General features: G+C 31.6%; 1 protein-coding gene across 8 annotated transcripts in view; it reads left to right on the top strand.

Moving 5' to 3' along the window:
* The window catches only part of LOC129918266 (CUGBP Elav-like family member 4), a 993,834-nt gene that overhangs the window by 520,628 nt on the left and 456,273 nt on the right, over positions 1-16,933 (top strand). For 6 of the 8 annotated variants that reach the window (XM_055998713.1, XM_055998708.1, XM_055998710.1 and 3 more), the window contains one exon: positions 9,715-9,744. The exons of the other annotated variants lie outside the window; for them this stretch is intronic. In XM_055998713.1, the coding sequence (XP_055854688.1) occupies positions 9,715-9,744 (30 nt within the window). The remainder of the gene's footprint in view (positions 1-9,714; positions 9,745-16,933) is intronic. 8 annotated transcript variants of the gene reach the window in all.

Genomic DNA, 16,933 nt, shown 5'->3' with positions numbered 1-16,933 from the left:
GGACCAAGAATGATGGCTGGGTGAATATCCTTTTTATTTTAATAGGACAAATAAAACTTTAGACAAGGATTTGTCTACATCTTCATTACCGGACAGAGATTGGAATGCAATTCACTTCTATAATAGTGAGAGAAAGTTCCTTCGTCAGCGTTCAGCACACTCACACAAAAACATCATCAATGAAGGATAATGGAAGTAAAATCTAGCTAAAGGATCATTTCCATCTCCATAAAAAAGGATCAAAATGACAATGAAAACCATGAACAGAGTAACAAATCTCTGCTTGGCGAGAAATTTACTATATACTCGTATAATCCTGGTAGTATCCTGGTTGTAGAAGAAGAAATCAACTTAGAATGGTGATGTCCTTTGATTTTCTTTGTATATATTTTTCGTCCTTTTCGTCCTTTGGAGAGGGTGAATATTGTAAACCAACGACGAACGATGAACCCCTTTTTTTGGCCAAAAGCCATCATCTAAATGGCCACAGATTATTGCTTTATTGACTGATGCAAGTCGTCGGTCGTCCTGTTGGACTATTTAAGAAGTGAAATCCTTGCTGCCATAGAGAAATTGATTTCAATCAAATAATGATGGCGAATAATTTAGAAGAAAGCTTCTTCTTATTTGGCCCGTATTCACTCGCACAGGACAGTGATTTTCTGGGGTATAATCTAAAAGTAAACTACTGGAAACAGTGGCAAGGATTCAAAGCGGTACGGAATCTATCAATAGTAGCAGTCCAGTCGACTAGGATATCCTTGCTCTTTGTCGTCGTCATCGACCTCTAAAATCGACTCGAAGCTACATCGTCGTCGTGTCGTCTTTTGTTTATGACTTGACTATGATTTTCTCTCAATGAGATTCAATTGAATCCTTTTTATAGGTGATCCTGTGTGTGTGTAGAAACATCTCATTGACGGACGACGTGTTGAAACAATGAATAAATGAATATACAAGGCAACACACTGAGTAGACAGAAGGAGAGTATGAGGAAGATAATGATTAAATTTTCAAAGCATTTAGTGCCTGAAAGGTATAGAATAGAAATAGACACAAACACACATCAAGGAAGGACTCTCTCTTTCTCTATATATTTGAAGTAATGACAGGCATAGAAATATTCACTCTCATACTCATCTTCTCTTATATAGCTTTGTTTTGTTGACTACTACGGTGATTGGATTCGGGGTAGACTTAAGTTACATAGCCTCAAGGCTTTTGTACAATTTTATACACACAGAGAGTTGTTGCAATCTTGTTGATGGTTAAGAAGAGATATATGTAAACGAATGACATAGCTTCCAGGAATACTATGATGCTTATAGAGGCTAAGAAGTGTCAAAGGATTCTCTCTGCTTCATTCGAATGGACAGTATAACCAAAACGACTCGACTGCCTGCCTGTAGCCTGTAGGGTTTGACTACTATAGGCTTCTGTTTAATTTAAAAGGATTAACCTTTTGATTTATTTTATTTCATGACACTTATTGAAGGAAGAATATTATATATATAGAAGATGGAAGAAGAAGAAGAAGATGATGATGAGAGATGCAAATGAAAGCTGTTGATGAGCCTTTGTGCTTAAGGATAGAATCTCATTTATTTTTCAATCAACAAGATGATTATGTTTTTGTTTTGTTATTTTAAATTTTAAAGGATATACAATTTTATGATTTTGCCTACCTTACAGAAGGATGATAAAATTTATTTTTGGATTTTAATTTATAGTTTGGTGTTTAGGTTGATTATGGAAGTGAAAGTGAAGTAATAAGGAAATTTATTGAACTCATTTTTCTTTATTCAATGAGATTATCATAAGATGATGAGGCCATGTAAACCCTTTAAGTATGCATTGTTTTTTTTTTTTCTGGTGTATTAAAGCTGCCTACTGTTACTTGAAAATAGTATGCATTAGAAAAAAAACTAGGAATGTTAAACTGAGTAGCTCATTATTTTTCACTGATTTTTAATGTTAGAGCATGGTTTACTGGTAGAGTGCTGGGCTGGTATGCGTAGGTACGTGGGATCGAACTTGGTCAGGCTTAAAAGTTGTCAAGCTTTCGTTAAAACTATAGTTGCTTCTGTAAAGCTTTAGAGAAGCAAAATTGTTTGTACTGCAGTGTAGGCTAAACCTAGCCTCCTTCTATTTGTGACGTGGCGTACTCTAGTTCAGAATCTAGGGCTGGATGATTTGGTCACCTAGTGGACCACATGAAATAAAGCTACTCAAAGCGGGTTTAGTTAGCAGCTTCCTAGATCTAACTGTGTTACATAACGTCTTTCCTTCTTTCAGAAGTAAATAAGTAAAGTGTTATGCCTTGGCAGGCTGATCCTATAACTGAGCCTCATTAAGCTCTAAGATATCCAACTGATACATCAAGATTTTTCCGTCTAATCTGCAGCCCCATATGTGCCAACAAATTTTATATCAATCAATGTAGGTATCTTATTAGAAATAAGTTAAGCTTAAAACATTTTCAATATAAGACCTCTCTCCGTGTTTTCATAATTCGAGTTCAGCATTTTCATAAGTCTCAGTTTTACAATTATCAGCTTTTTCTCTCCATTTGGCTTCATTCAGTCGTCAGTCGCAAAATTTGTAGGGTCGAAGCGTTACACGTTCAGATTGCTGATACCTCTCAGTGTATAAATGGAACACAAATTTCGTGGTCTAATCTTCAATGTAGAATAGACGTTAAATGCGCCTGCTACCGTTGATCGCCACCTGCAGTAACGCTTATGTGAGTTACTTATTTAGCACAAAATAGAACCCAATGATATGTTTGTGTCTTGACCAACAAAGTTACATATTCCGGCATCCATTTTTTTGTGTGCATTGACCAACAACGTTGCTTATTCCGGCATTCATTCTGTCCTTAGAAAGCTAGCGTTACGCGGTACAGAAACTCAACCCACGCGGAGATTTTCAAAAGAAATTTTCTTTAATTGTAGGTGACATTATAGAATTGACGTTCTAACAGTCTCCAGTACTTTAAACAGCAGTTGTTCTTTGTTGGGTTGGCAAAAAAAAACTTTCTCACCAACTCCAATGCGCCCGTTTCTAAAAAAGATACTGGTATTTGAAAATTTTCAAAGAATTCAGAAATTCTCTTGTTTTTGAAAATGAAAACCCTATCGTGCGGATGAGAACCCCTACTAAAAAAGTTCCTCAAGTTCTGATCTTGCATTATTGCCTATTATACCTACGAGTACACTTTCATTGAAAAAAATGGTCTGCTTGTGTGTAGTGTATTCCTATTTTTTAAACCCAAAGGTACAGAGATTATTTTCAATAACTGCACTACACGAATATGATAGGGCCCCAACTATAAATAAATGTTAGCTTTGTTCTATTGAAAAAGACGTTGTCGGTAATTCCGGTTTACGGACGATGGTTTTACGTGATAACGTCGTCAGAAAACAGGTTGTGTGCTTTTATTTAAAATGAGTCAATTGCTTTTTTCAAACAATCATAATTTACAAGAAAAAGCTAAAAAAAAATACCTTTTTTTTTCTCATTATAAATTTTTTATTCTAAAATCTTACAAAAAAAATATGCAATTTAAAAACCAAGAAGTATTTCTTCTTAAATTTTTACAATGCGCAAAAAGTATAAAAATAATTTATAAAACAATCATTTTCAGCAAAAAAAGCAAAAAAAACATGAATTTTTATCTACTCACGTCATTTATTCCATTTTTTTCACTAACAACTTTTTTCCTAAAAAATTTTATACCATCTGGAAGCTTATTGTCTTAGATCAAAATATACATATCGATCAGGTCTATGAGACATCTACAAAAAGAGCTAGAATTTTTTGAACTCGATCAAATTTTATTAAAAAAAGCAAAAAAAAAAAACATTTATTTTTATGTTCTCACGCTATGGAATCAATTTTTTTTGTTTGACAACCTATAAACAATTTTATACCATGTGAAAGCTTATTATTTCACCTTTCATATGACGTATCAATCTCATTTCAAAGATGCCTACAAGAGAACTGAGAATTTTTTAAAGTCAACCATGTCGAATTTCCAGACTGAGATTACGGCACTTCCCACACTGGTGGCTGTTCGGAGGGCAACAGATCTCCACTGGTGTTTTGAGGTTTTTCGCAAGTTTCTTGATTTAACATTGTGTAGCTTGTAGTTAGTCTACCGTTATGTGTGATATACCAAATGAAAGGTAATTGTATCAGGATGTTCATAAAAGTTTAATAAAATTTCTATCCGCTCTTGGTCAAAAGTTATAAGTTATAACCTGTTGAATTCTAAAATTTTATTTTACCGTTATCTAAAAACTGTGTTCACGAAAATGATTGAAACTTGGCACACATTTAGTCGTACTCCATATGCTTTATTTCTGTATATATTAAAAAAAAAAGATAAAAATAAAAAACGATGAAAATCGGTTAAAAAAGGTCAAAAAACGTGTTTTTTAAAAACTTGTTTCTTCTGTTATTCAGTCAAAACTCACTAAACGATTCCAATTTTTTGCACATGTATGTAAAACCTACATGTCCTATAAGTTTGAGATTTTTGAACTAAAAATCAAAAATTACCCAAAAATTCCCCCAAAAAAACAAGGTGTTTTTCAAAAATTCATATTTCGAAACGCAGAGTGTTGGAAAAAAATTCATATCATTTTTCCCCTTATCTAACAAATGGCATATTTAGAATTGTCAAAAAAAAATTATTTACCCAAAATCATCATTTTGTCATAGCCCCAACACGTGTACAACGTTCAAACAAAACGTTATAGCTTAATTTCAAAATTTTTTAGCATTTTTTTTTAAATGCAGTTATTCTTAAATTAATCTCATCTATCTTTAGCAAAAAAAAATCAACTCTCTACACTCTCTCTCTCTCTTCGCGTTTAGATTTTAGTTCAAATTTCATCTTTCCGTTTTACCCCTGTTTACCCTATTAAATGCCGGAATTTTTAAAAATCCTACATTTGAATTATGCTTTAGATTATTATCTTTCAAATAAGCCTTAGAAGATTTTTGTATCTCTAATAGTTTATTTTTAATATTGAATTGAAATTTTTGCCGCAAGAGTAGAATGGGAGAAAATGGCGTCACTTTTTTGTGGTGTCTGCCATGGTTCATCGATTTATAAGACGTCATCACATCAAAAAATGTTACTCATACACCATGGTGACCCGTTCAGTGGTTATGCTTTAAAAATTGACACCAGTATTTTGTATTTTATTTAAGTCTTTTTTACCTCGTAGCACAATGATTATAGTGCAATGGACTTCTCTGCTGCTTAGGCATTTTAAATAAGTTGAAAATTGTATAAGTCTGTTCCATTCAAGCAAACTATTATAATCACACAGGAGTAGTTGAGAGTTGTAAGTCAATAAGCCTTGGAATCATTGTGCTACAAATTTATTTTTTGTATTTTAAAGACGTCGAAAAACCTCAAGACATCAAACGCATTATAATACTCAAATACCCTACACCCGTTCTTACCATCATCATCATTATCCATTGGAATTCAAAAACCGATTTGACATGTCTAATGACATGGCAACAACAAAATGTCATATGCATAACAATGTCACTCGCTGGGTCTAGCTGGCTGCTACTGATGTCAGTGATGCTGCTGTCTAAACTGACTGACTGACGAACTGGTGGCCTGGTTGATGACTTGGTCGCTTGCTTGCTTTTGCTTGGTTTGGTTTGGTGTTGGGTATATTTGGTATTTAGGGTTCGAGAGAGTTGGTTTCGCATATGCATGTTACACCAGATCTCTACGCACAGTATAGTCTGAGTAATTTCATTGCATTCCACTTTGTATTCCATATGGCTGCCATCATCATCGTCATCATCATCATCAGCAGCAGCAGCCAACAGCCCCCATAACCACCCTGATGTCTATAGTTATAGGAACACCACATTCCCACTACTAACCAATTCCACTAACCGACCAACAGAGGGAGTGAGAGGTGCATTGCATCGAAACGACGATGTGTGTTTTCTATGCAAATGGCTAAGATAGGCGTTTGGCATTTGTATGTTATCGCAGTTTGAACAGTATGACAGTCGTGGTAATATTGTAGTGGGAGTGTGTGGAGAGGGGAGATGAGGTTTTCGTCCTGAACCTTAATGCACCCATGAGCTAGTGGTAATATAGAAACCATTGGTTTTCGTGTGCATGTGTGCAATGTGTACATGTGTGTATTAGAACAATGCAATGCGTTCAATGCTCGCACAGTTCAGCCCCAATGATTTTACATGCAAAGTGTTTTCTAGCGATAAGAAGTCGGAATGTGCTAAAAGTGGCGAATGGGCTGGAGGTTGGGAGCTTGAGGCTTGGTGAAGTCCTGTGCTGAAGGACTCACCATTTCGCATAAATAATGCAAAGTGTAAACCAAGTGGGTAATAAGTCAGTCAGTCACCCTCAAGTGGATTTGTGGGTATCTTTAAAAGACCTCTCTTCCTCGTAGTCATCGTTGTTGTTGTTATCGTTTGGTTTCTCACCGTTGTCGTCGTCGTCCTCGCTGGTTATATGGCGCGATGTTGTTGTCGTCATTTCATCACCGTTATATCCTTGTGTTGCTCCTTCTGCTACACAATCGTCGCCGTTGTCGTCGTTCCTCATCAACTTTATATCATAAATTCACACATCCATTTGCATATGCAACACTGGCTTATAAATGAACATCCAATATAATGACCCAGGAGAATTTCACCAATTAAGTTGTTGTAGTTCTTTGAAAAAAAATTAACGGAGGATAATTTTACGTCATAACGTCATAGGAAAACAGTTTGTTTGCTTTTGTTAAAAAACAAAATGATTTAAAAATTATTATTTTGTCAACTTTCTTATTAGATAGTAAATCTTATAGTAAAGTATTAAACTAAAGATTTTAGACATTAAATATTAATATCTGTATATTTTGTAGAAAAACGGAATACATTTTTGAATCCAATCATAATTTACAAGAAAACGCTAAAAAATTACTTCTTTTTTCTTTTCTCAATATATCAATTTTTTTTATATGAAAAGGTTAGAAAAAAATTACACCATTGAAAAGCTTACCAATTTTTCTAAAGAATAAAACCATACTCAAATTTTTACAATACGTAAAGAGAATAAAAATAATTTATTGCAAACAATCATTTTTTGATGAAAAAAGCAAAGAAATCATAATTTTTTTTTCTAACACCATTAAATTCATCATCATGAATCATGTCTATACGAAATCTTTAAAAAGAGCTAGAAATTTTTGAACTCAATCTATTTTCATCAAAAAAAGCAAAGATCTCATATATTTTTATCTTCTCACACTATTAAATCAATTTTTTTCTATCACAACCTATAAAAAATTTTATATCATGTGAAAGCTTAATATTTCACCTTTCATATGACGATTCAATAATATATCTACGATGCCTACAAAAAAATTAAGAATTTTCTAAAGCCAACCATGTCGAAAGTTCAAACAGAAATCACGGTAGATCACACCGTGATCCGGTGGCCGGTCATGGTCAAAAGATCTCCACAGGTGTTTTGAGGTATTTCTCAAGTTTTTAGATCCTTATAAAGGTAACATTATAAGGATGCTCTGTAAAAATCAAATTTGTATGTGCTCTAGATCAAAAGTTATAACCTGTTGAAAAGTAGAACTTTATTTTACCGTTATCTCAAAATTGCGAATACGAAATGAATTGGAATTTAGTACAAATATAGTCCTCCTTATTATATATTTACAGTATAAATTTCATTTATTTATCTGAAAAAAAAAAAAGATAAAAAATAAAAAAAGGTTAAAAACGGTCAAAAACTTCGGGCAAAAAAACTTAATTTTTCCGTTATTCGGTCAGAAATCATTTAAGAGTACCAATTTTTGCGCATGCATGCACACAACTATATAAATTATATGTTCTATAAGTTTGAAATTTTTTAAACGCTACGAAAAATTGCTAAAAATTAAAACCAGTTTTTTAAAAATTCCTATTTCGAAACGCAGTGTTTTAAAAAAAATTCATAATAGACCCCTAATATTTTTTTTTATTATCTTTTCAATGGAATTTTTCAAATTGTCAAAAAAAAAAAATTCCCCTACATATAATCACTACTTTGTCAAAGGTCTACCTCACGTTTATAACTTGGTTTTGGAATTTGTTAGAATTTTTTCAATACCACTGTCAGCCTAACAATAAATTTATCTATCAATTAAAAAAATTCATTTTTCTACAACGTTGAATTTAGAAAATAGCCACTTTTTTGCAATTTATGTGTTACCTCTATTTACCCTATTAAATAATGGAATTTTGAAAAATCCTTCATTATTATTCAACTTTAGGTTATTATCTTTCAAATAAGCTATAAAATTTTTTTTTAATTGAAATTTATGCAACACAGCTAAAAATTTCAGGCGGAACGAATGGCGTCATTTTTTCGTGGATTCTCCCATGGTTCATCGATTTATAAGACGTTATCACGTCAAAAAGTATGTTGGAGTGATATTGGAAGCTTCTAGCTTGAAATTCAGAACAAAGTTAGGAGCTTTATGACTTTTTGAAGGTCTTAAAAATTATTTTGTGAGGAGGGGCCTTAATTTTTCCGACAGAAGGGACGTAAAGAAAATCCGAAGAAATTTATAAATCCTCCAAATCCCCTTTTGAGGACCTGTGTGAACTTCACCTTTCTGGCTATGTGATCTTTTGTGTGTCATCATTTTGACGCTAGTTGCATTGAAAGTCGTGTTTTTTTACCTTCTTTAGTACTCCACCCTTCTGTCTTTTGTCACAAAACGAACCAAAAACGCCTAGGCTGCTTTTCTTTGAATCTACATTTCTGAACGGTCGATGAATGAAGGATGATGTTTGTGTGTGTGATGTGGATGAAATAAACGTAAACGTATGAAGAAGGCAACAAATGATATTAAATGCTTTCATCATTGCATCGCATGCGACACATCACTTTGTGATTACACAGCAAATGCAACCAACCGAGTTGACATTCACGTGGTACTTTTGCTGTTGCTGCTACTGTTTCTACTCCTTCTCTACTGCATATTATGCTTTTTAACAGAGAAAAACGTCACAGAGCCTTGAAGTTGACACTTTAAGGGTTGGCAAAATGTAATTTCCGTCACACAAAAGGGCTATTTTCATTGGCAAAAGTACGATGAAGAGAGTACAAGTTATAGAGAGAGGTACCTTACCTAGAGACTCCACCGTTAACATATTGCCATCATACACACAATATGTTACCCCTGTGATTATCGCACCCCATTTTCACATGTGCATTTCATATAATACGACGACACTAGTAGAGGTACGCATCATACAGCAAAAGGACCTGATTGAGTATAGGAGAGAACCTGAACCTGAGTCTGAGCCTGAGGAGGAGACAAAAAAGGAAGGACTTTTACATTAATTTGTTGTACTGTGACGCTTTTAGCTTTTTGAACTTCATTATGTATGCGAGATGAGAAGAAGAAAAAGGAAATTACAAGCCGGGATTAATGGATGCAAGAGTTGTATTGTAAAAAGATTGGGGTATAGGGTTTTTTTCAGAGGTCCTAGATGATTCAAATATGAGAAGAAGAGTAATGCGTGTGATAAAGTTTTGTTTTTTTTTTATTTCTGTTTGCTTGCATGTTTGTTATGTGGGGATTTTTAACTTTAATTTTCAATTTTTTTTTTTCGGATTTAATAACAAATTTAATATTTGTTCTTATCTTCTCGTTGCAGGTACGTACTGATACGACTTTTGAAAATTTGGTAAGGAAAACACTTAAATTTTATATAATGTGTACTTTATTTTTAGCGAGTAGTTCTTAGACCTAGAAAACAAAAAATAATTCAAAAACTGAAAATAAGAAAATTCAAAAAAAGAAATCAAAGCTTTAGAATGTTCTTAGTTTGGCGAATTTTGTAAATGCATAACATTTTTCTTTCAACAAAAATAAAACACTATTAAGTAAAACTTATGAAAAAATAAAATAAAGTATAATGCAAAATAAAATCGTTGAAAAAAATTTAAAAAACCAAAGTAAAAAAATCCTTCAAAAATTTATACAAGTTTTGTTGGTTTGATTCTGCAGATAATCAAAAATAACCTTACTTTTAAGGAACTTGCACAGAAGTAATTAAAAAATGTTATAATTTGAATGGCCACAAAGTTGTAAAGGAGAATGGGCAAGTTTGTATGAAACGTGGACGTTACGCGGCCAGGAATGAATTTGTTATTTTTTTATGTACTTAAGGTTTACATACATTGTGCAGAAGTTTTATCCCTGTGACGTATTTCAATAACGGATAAAATGCATTTTTGCATTTAACACTTTATATATGTCTCAATGTTATAACTCAATTGTGTATTTTAAGTGCAAAATATTATTTTCTGTCATTTTGCCTGAGTCTGAAGACCTTTATCTTGAATATCCAACCACTAGAACCCAAACTATAAGCATTTTAAAACAACAAATTCAAGCCTATTTTTAGAGTTTTGTTGTTCAATTTTTTGTTACTTTGAATTGGTTGAAAACTTTCGAGCCTGAAATGGTTGTCTTAAAAATCTTATATTATGAGTTCTATTGGTCGGATTTTCAAGATTAATGTCTTCATGTTTAGGGAAAATGACAGAGCATCATATTTTATATTCCATATAAAAATATAAATCAGTTTTTCCTTCATACATTGAACAATGCATTAACAATACTAATACTGCATTATCTTCCATTCTTAACGCAATACAGGGAAACGTCCATAATAAAAGTTTTTAGTGAGCTATAATTCTTTCATTTGATACCAATTTTATTGATGGCCGCTCAACGTCCAAAATGCCCATTCTCCTTTAGAGTTTTTAAAACCTGTATACAATTTTATATACGAAAAATCGAGACAAATATATTGATAACTCAGAATCGGTTGGAAAGTAAAAATTCTAAAACAGTACCTTAAGTAATTTTTTTTTTATCGAATTGGGATATTTTAAGGACCTTAAAAATTCATTAATACAATGATCGAAAAATGTTATAATTTTTAAACAAAAATTGATACAAAAACACAATTCAAAAAACAACAATTCAGAAAAAAAATGTGATCTTTGTTTTTGTTATATCTTTCACATTCGTCAAAACGGGAGTATCCTTTATCTTGGATTAATTTTTAAGTTCTATATAAAAGCAGTGTTTTTAAAATATTTATATTCGAAAAGTGAGTTGTTCTTTGAGAACTTTTTTTTTAACATGGTAAAAATTGTTTTTTTTTTTTTTCTTTAAAATATACATTTTTGATAATTTTTAATAAAAGTTTAAAACAATGTGTTTTAAATAACTGTATACTTATACTCAAGAGTTTTCGACTTTGGACGGAAGCGTTTTTATTTTGTAGCTTTTGGTTTTTGAAATATTCCATTTTTTATTTAAGTAATTTTGAAAAGAGAGACAAAAGATTACAAAAAATGATATTTAAGTTCTAAGCTCTAGTTCTAGTTCTTTTTTTTTTTTTTTTTTTTGCGATTTTTCGGTTCGGGCTAAGAAATAAGTAAATATAAATGTTCCATTTGGAACAATATTTGCAATTTTGTTTTTCCTAAAAAAAGAGCCTACAGTAGTTTTTGAAATAAGTTTTGAAAGCGATGTTTTTAAGTTTTATAAGTTTAAAGTTTTTAAAAAGAGTTTGAATCGTAAACGCTTTTTAAAAACTGAAAATACAAAAGCTTACAGAATCGAAAAAGGCGGTTTTTGACCCCAAACTTTCGGAATATTGATATTTTGAAAATATTGATATTTTGAAAAAATTGATATTTTGAAAAAATTGATATTTTGAAAATACCTATTGATAAAAACAACAACCTAGAACTACTTTCAAAAATTCAACTTTTCCAAAAAGGGGAGCTTAGTCAAAAATGGTTTAATTGCTCTTAAGACCAACCGAACTTCCAAAACCCAAAATTTGAGCAAATAAAACTTTAAAAAAAAAAATAAAATCAGTTTTTCAGTGTTTTATAAGTAAGTATGAATAACCGAATTGCATTATTTTTATTTTAAATAATTGGTTTTGCAAAAATTGATATGGACTTTTAGTCCACCATTTCGATGATAACACTGGTTTACAAGGGTTTTGTTGCCGAAACAATAATATACTTTTTTCAAGGTTTTCGGTATGCTGAACTCGAATAAGAAGTCAACAACAACTTATCAGCTCCCGTTTTTGAAATATGTATTACCGTTAGAAAATGCAAAAAAACGTTTTTTTGAGTTCTACGGATATTATTCTTTTGTATTAGGAAAATTGTTTGAGCATATATAGTAACGGTTTCTATAAGAACTGTTTTCCATCTTTTGATACCTGTTTAAATCTTTTCAATATCTTTTGTATTGCCCGAGATATCTTAAAAATTTATAAAAATACCAAACAACTGAGGATATCACGGGCAGTAAAAAAGATATCGGAAAGATTTAAACAGATATAAAAAGTTGGTAAATAGTTCTTATAAAAACCGTTACTAAATATGCTCAAACAATTTTCCATGTATAAAAGAATAAGGTCCGAAGTGCTGCATTTTCTAACGGTAATATTTCAAAAACGGGAGCTGATTAATTTTTTTTGACTTCGGATTCGAATTCAGCACACCGAAAACCTTCAGAAAAGTATATTTTTGTTTCGGCAACAAAAAAAAAGTTTAATTTTGTTAACCAGTGTAATAAAACAATAAAAGGCTTTTGATTGGAATACTCTCAAATCTATGGGTGCTCTGGAGATGACACTTTGAAGAGTAAAAAAAAAAGATGACGGATTTCGTTCGCTTATGAGTATGTTTTCAGTGGGATATTCTTTTAATTTGACACTGAAGTAACTCATTATCACTATCTTGCTTTTATAACTTTCCATGACAAGAACATCATTTCAATGACAAGAACACTATTCTGGCCAAATAAGCTCATGAACAAGCCAAAGTCACGAACGCTTAAGTCTATTTGGGTTTTTCGGACAACTACTCGTAGGTATATAGTTTCAAAATATAATGTTTTTGAATATATTTTAGAGTGTCTTAAAGACACTCCAAACTTGTTTCTGTTTCTTAAATTGTACTAAATAGAATATGTCAGTCAGCCAATTTTGCTAGAAGTCTGTATAACACATCGAATTGAGAAAAACCCTCAGCAAGTAAGTCATTACAGGTAAAAAAGTCTTAAAATGTGAGAAACTTACAAAATATTATCAAAAACTATTCCTTTCCTAAAGGTAGTAACTTCAATTTATAAATCACCCAACTCTCTTTTATAATAATTCTTGGTATTTCCAACCTCATAATTTTCCACTATACAATTTGTAAATATATACCCTCATTCTGCCATCATTTATATAGTCTGACAATAAACTCGTTTAATTTTGAAAGACTTCCAAAGAAATTAATTTCTAAAAATAATCTTGTGTTATTGAGGACATTAAGGGCGGAATGAATGAAATTCTGCGTATAAATACCTCCATTAACTCTGCGTTCTTTCGCAAGTAAATAATTTAAGGTAAGGTATTTGAATGTTATGCTGTCACCCTTTCTCAAGTCTTTTACACACAAGAGATGAAGGAGTATAAAATGAAAATAACATTTCAAAATGTCATCTTCTAGACTTTATAAGATGTGGAGGCAACAACTACAACTACTAAATACTATTTCGCATAGTCTCTTCCTTTAAAATAGTAACAAATCATAAAGTTTACTGGCGCGCGCGGGAAGAATTAACCAAATTCCTCTTCAATATCGCTAAATGAGACGAAGAGCCAAGAAGACATGAAAACAGCGACGGAAAAAAATTACATCAGAGTCCTGCTGAGAAACGTCTTTCGCACATTTTGCGAAGAAAATAAGAAAGAAAAATTCCTTTTTTTTTTTTTGGGGGGGGGGGGGGGGGAGGGGAAAAGTAAATTTTTTGACAGATTAATTGCGGTTGCCTGACACTGCGCTGGCATAAGAATTACATTTTTGAAATTCCTTATAACTTCTTTGAGAAAGAAAAACAAAAAAAAAAACTGAAGGAATTTTTTTTCCTTTTTTTCATTATTTTACCCAAACTCGCATCACAACCTCCTCGTACCGTAACCATATTCTCACCCCCGTACTACCACCCCCTCTATTTCAAGGTTTTACTCTTCTTAATGATTTATTACGTTAATTAATTCCATAACAAAGAAACTATTCAATTTGTGGTGTCTCGAACAGAAAAGAAAATCTGCAAAAGAGATGGGTTTCGCATTTTGAAAAGCAACGTTAGAAGTAACGCCACGCGAGCAACAGGCAAGTTTGTTTTGACTTAAACAAAAGTGGGAAAGGAAAAAAACTGACATGTTTGTTCTTCAAACAATTTAACTTCTTCTATAAACAGGCTTGAAATTTAATCAATATAAATGTAATTATACAAAATGTCGGTATTTGCTGGAGGCCTGACACTGAAGAAAACTCAAAGTTTTTGGTGGTTGGAAATTAAAAAAAAAAAAAAATTGGGGTGTAGGTATTACATCAAGGCCACATCATTTTTGGGCCTAAGAGAACAGTTGACAAACAGAACACATGTCAAAACTTGTGACGTCTAAAGATTTTGAATGTACAAATCCTGCAGCTTTTGCCTTTTTAAAAAAAGCATTACTGAAAACTCATTGAAAATTGAAAAATTATTTTATCAGATTTTTCTTTTTTCAAAATATTTTTTGTTTTTATTTTTTAATTTTCTGAAAAACTTGAAGACACAGAATCATATAGTTTTCACTGTTCGATAAGGAATCTATTGAAGCAGTTTTCTGTGTTAGTAATTTTTTTTTTAATTAAAATTCACAATCTGGACAAAAATAGTAGGTATAAAATTAAATTTAAAAAAAGAGGTTGTCTGTAAAGCTGGTTTACAGACGATGATTTTGCGTGATAACGTCGTAGGAAAACAGGTTGTGTGCTTTTAAAATGAGCCATTTGAAGCGTTTATTTATTTCAAACAATCAAGAAAAGCTAAAAAAAATACCTTTTTTCTTTTCTCATTATATTATTTTTTTTATTTTAAAAGCTCACAAAAAAAATTGTACCATTAAAAAGCCAAATATTTCTTCTAAATAATAAAACCATTTTTAAATTTTTACAATGAGCAAAAAGTATTAAAATAATTTATTGAAAACAATAATTTCTTATAAAAAAAGTGAAAAAATCACTTCACACAAAAACTCATTTTTTTGATACAACAACCTATAATAAATTTTATAACACCTGAAAGCCTATTGCTTCAGCTCAAAATATATATATAGATCATGCCTATTAGACATCTACAAAGAGAGCTACAATTTTTTGAACTCGATCAAATTTCATTAAAAAAAGCAAAAAAAACATGAATTTTTATCTTCTCACGCTATTAAATCCATTTTTTTTTTCAACAATCTTTACAAATTTTTACACCATATAAAAGCTTATTGTCTTAGCTAAAAATATATATATAGATCAAGTCTATGACACATCTAAAAAACGGGCTAGAATTTTTTAAACTCGATGAAATTTCATCAAAAAAAGCAAACAAAACATTTATTTTTATGTTCTCATGCTATTAAATGAATTTTTTCCCTAAAAACCTATAAAAAATTTTATACGATGTGAAAGCTTATTGTTTCACCTTTCATATGAGGTATAAATCTCATTTCAAAGATGCCTACAAGAGAAGTTAGAATTTTTCAAAGTCAACCATGTGGAATTTCCAGACTGAGATTACGGTACTTAACACACAGGTGGCTGTTCATGGCGCAACAGATCTCCACTGGTGGTTTGAGGTTTTTCGCAAGTTTCTTGATTTAACATTGTGTGGCTTGTAGTTAGTCTAGCGTTATGTGTGATATACCAAATGAAAGGTAGTTGTATCAGAATGCTGGTAAAAAGTTATAACCTGTTGAATTCTAAAATTTTATTTTACCGTTATCTCAAAATTGTGTTTACGAAAATGATTGAAATTTCGCACACATATAGTCGTGGTCATGGTCTATCATTACTCCATATATAATATTCCTCTATCTATTAAAAAAAAGATAAAAATTAAAAAACTGTGAAAATGGGTTAAAAACGGCCAAAAAACCTGGTTTTTAAAAATTTATTTTTCTCCGTATTCAGTCAAAACTCTTTTAACGATTTTTTGCATATGTATGTGCATTGATCAGCCCTACATGTCCTATATAACTTGAGATTTTTTGATCGCTCCAAAATAAAGCTAAAAATCAAAAACCAACCAAAAATACCCCTAAAAAAGTAGGTATTTTTCAAAAATTCATATTTCGAAACGCAGAGTGTTGGAAAAAAATCCGTATTAGACCCCAAATTTGTTTTTCCTTCATCTTTCACCTGGCATCTTTAGAATTGTCAAAAAAAATTTCCCCTACCCATAATCAACATTTGTCATACCCACAACACCTGATCAACGTTCAAACAAAACGTTATAGCGGAGTTCCAGAATTTTTTAGATTTTTTTTTTTAAATGCAGTTATCCATAAATCAGTCTCCTCTATCTATAGCAAAAAGAATCAACTCTCTACAACTACGCGTTTAGATTTTAGCGCAAATTTCATCTTTCCGTTTTACCCCTGTTTACCCTATTAAATGACGGAATTTTTTAAAATCCTTCATTTGGATTAAGCTTCAGGTTATTATCTTTCAAATAAGCTATAGGAGATTTTTGTATCTCTAATAGTTTATTTTTAATTGAAATTTTTGGCCGCACTGCAAAAGTGCAAGAGTGGAACGGGAGAAAATGGCGTCATTTTTTTGTTGTGGCCCATGATTCATCGATTTATAAGACGTTATCACGTCAAAAAAAATTTTTCGCCTATTTTTAACTTTGAAATCGATTATTTCAAAAACTATTGCTTATAATATATTGCTTTAAAAATAAGAATTAAATATACAATTTTGCCTTTCGGAAATGGTATCACTTATTACTGTAAG

The sequence above is a fragment of the Episyrphus balteatus genome, chromosome 4 (genome assembly GCF_945859705.1).
Source record: "Episyrphus balteatus chromosome 4, idEpiBalt1.1, whole genome shotgun sequence".
Lineage (NCBI taxonomy): Eukaryota > Metazoa > Arthropoda > Insecta > Diptera > Syrphidae > Episyrphus > Episyrphus balteatus.
This window is presented reverse-complemented; position numbering and strand designations above follow the sequence as displayed.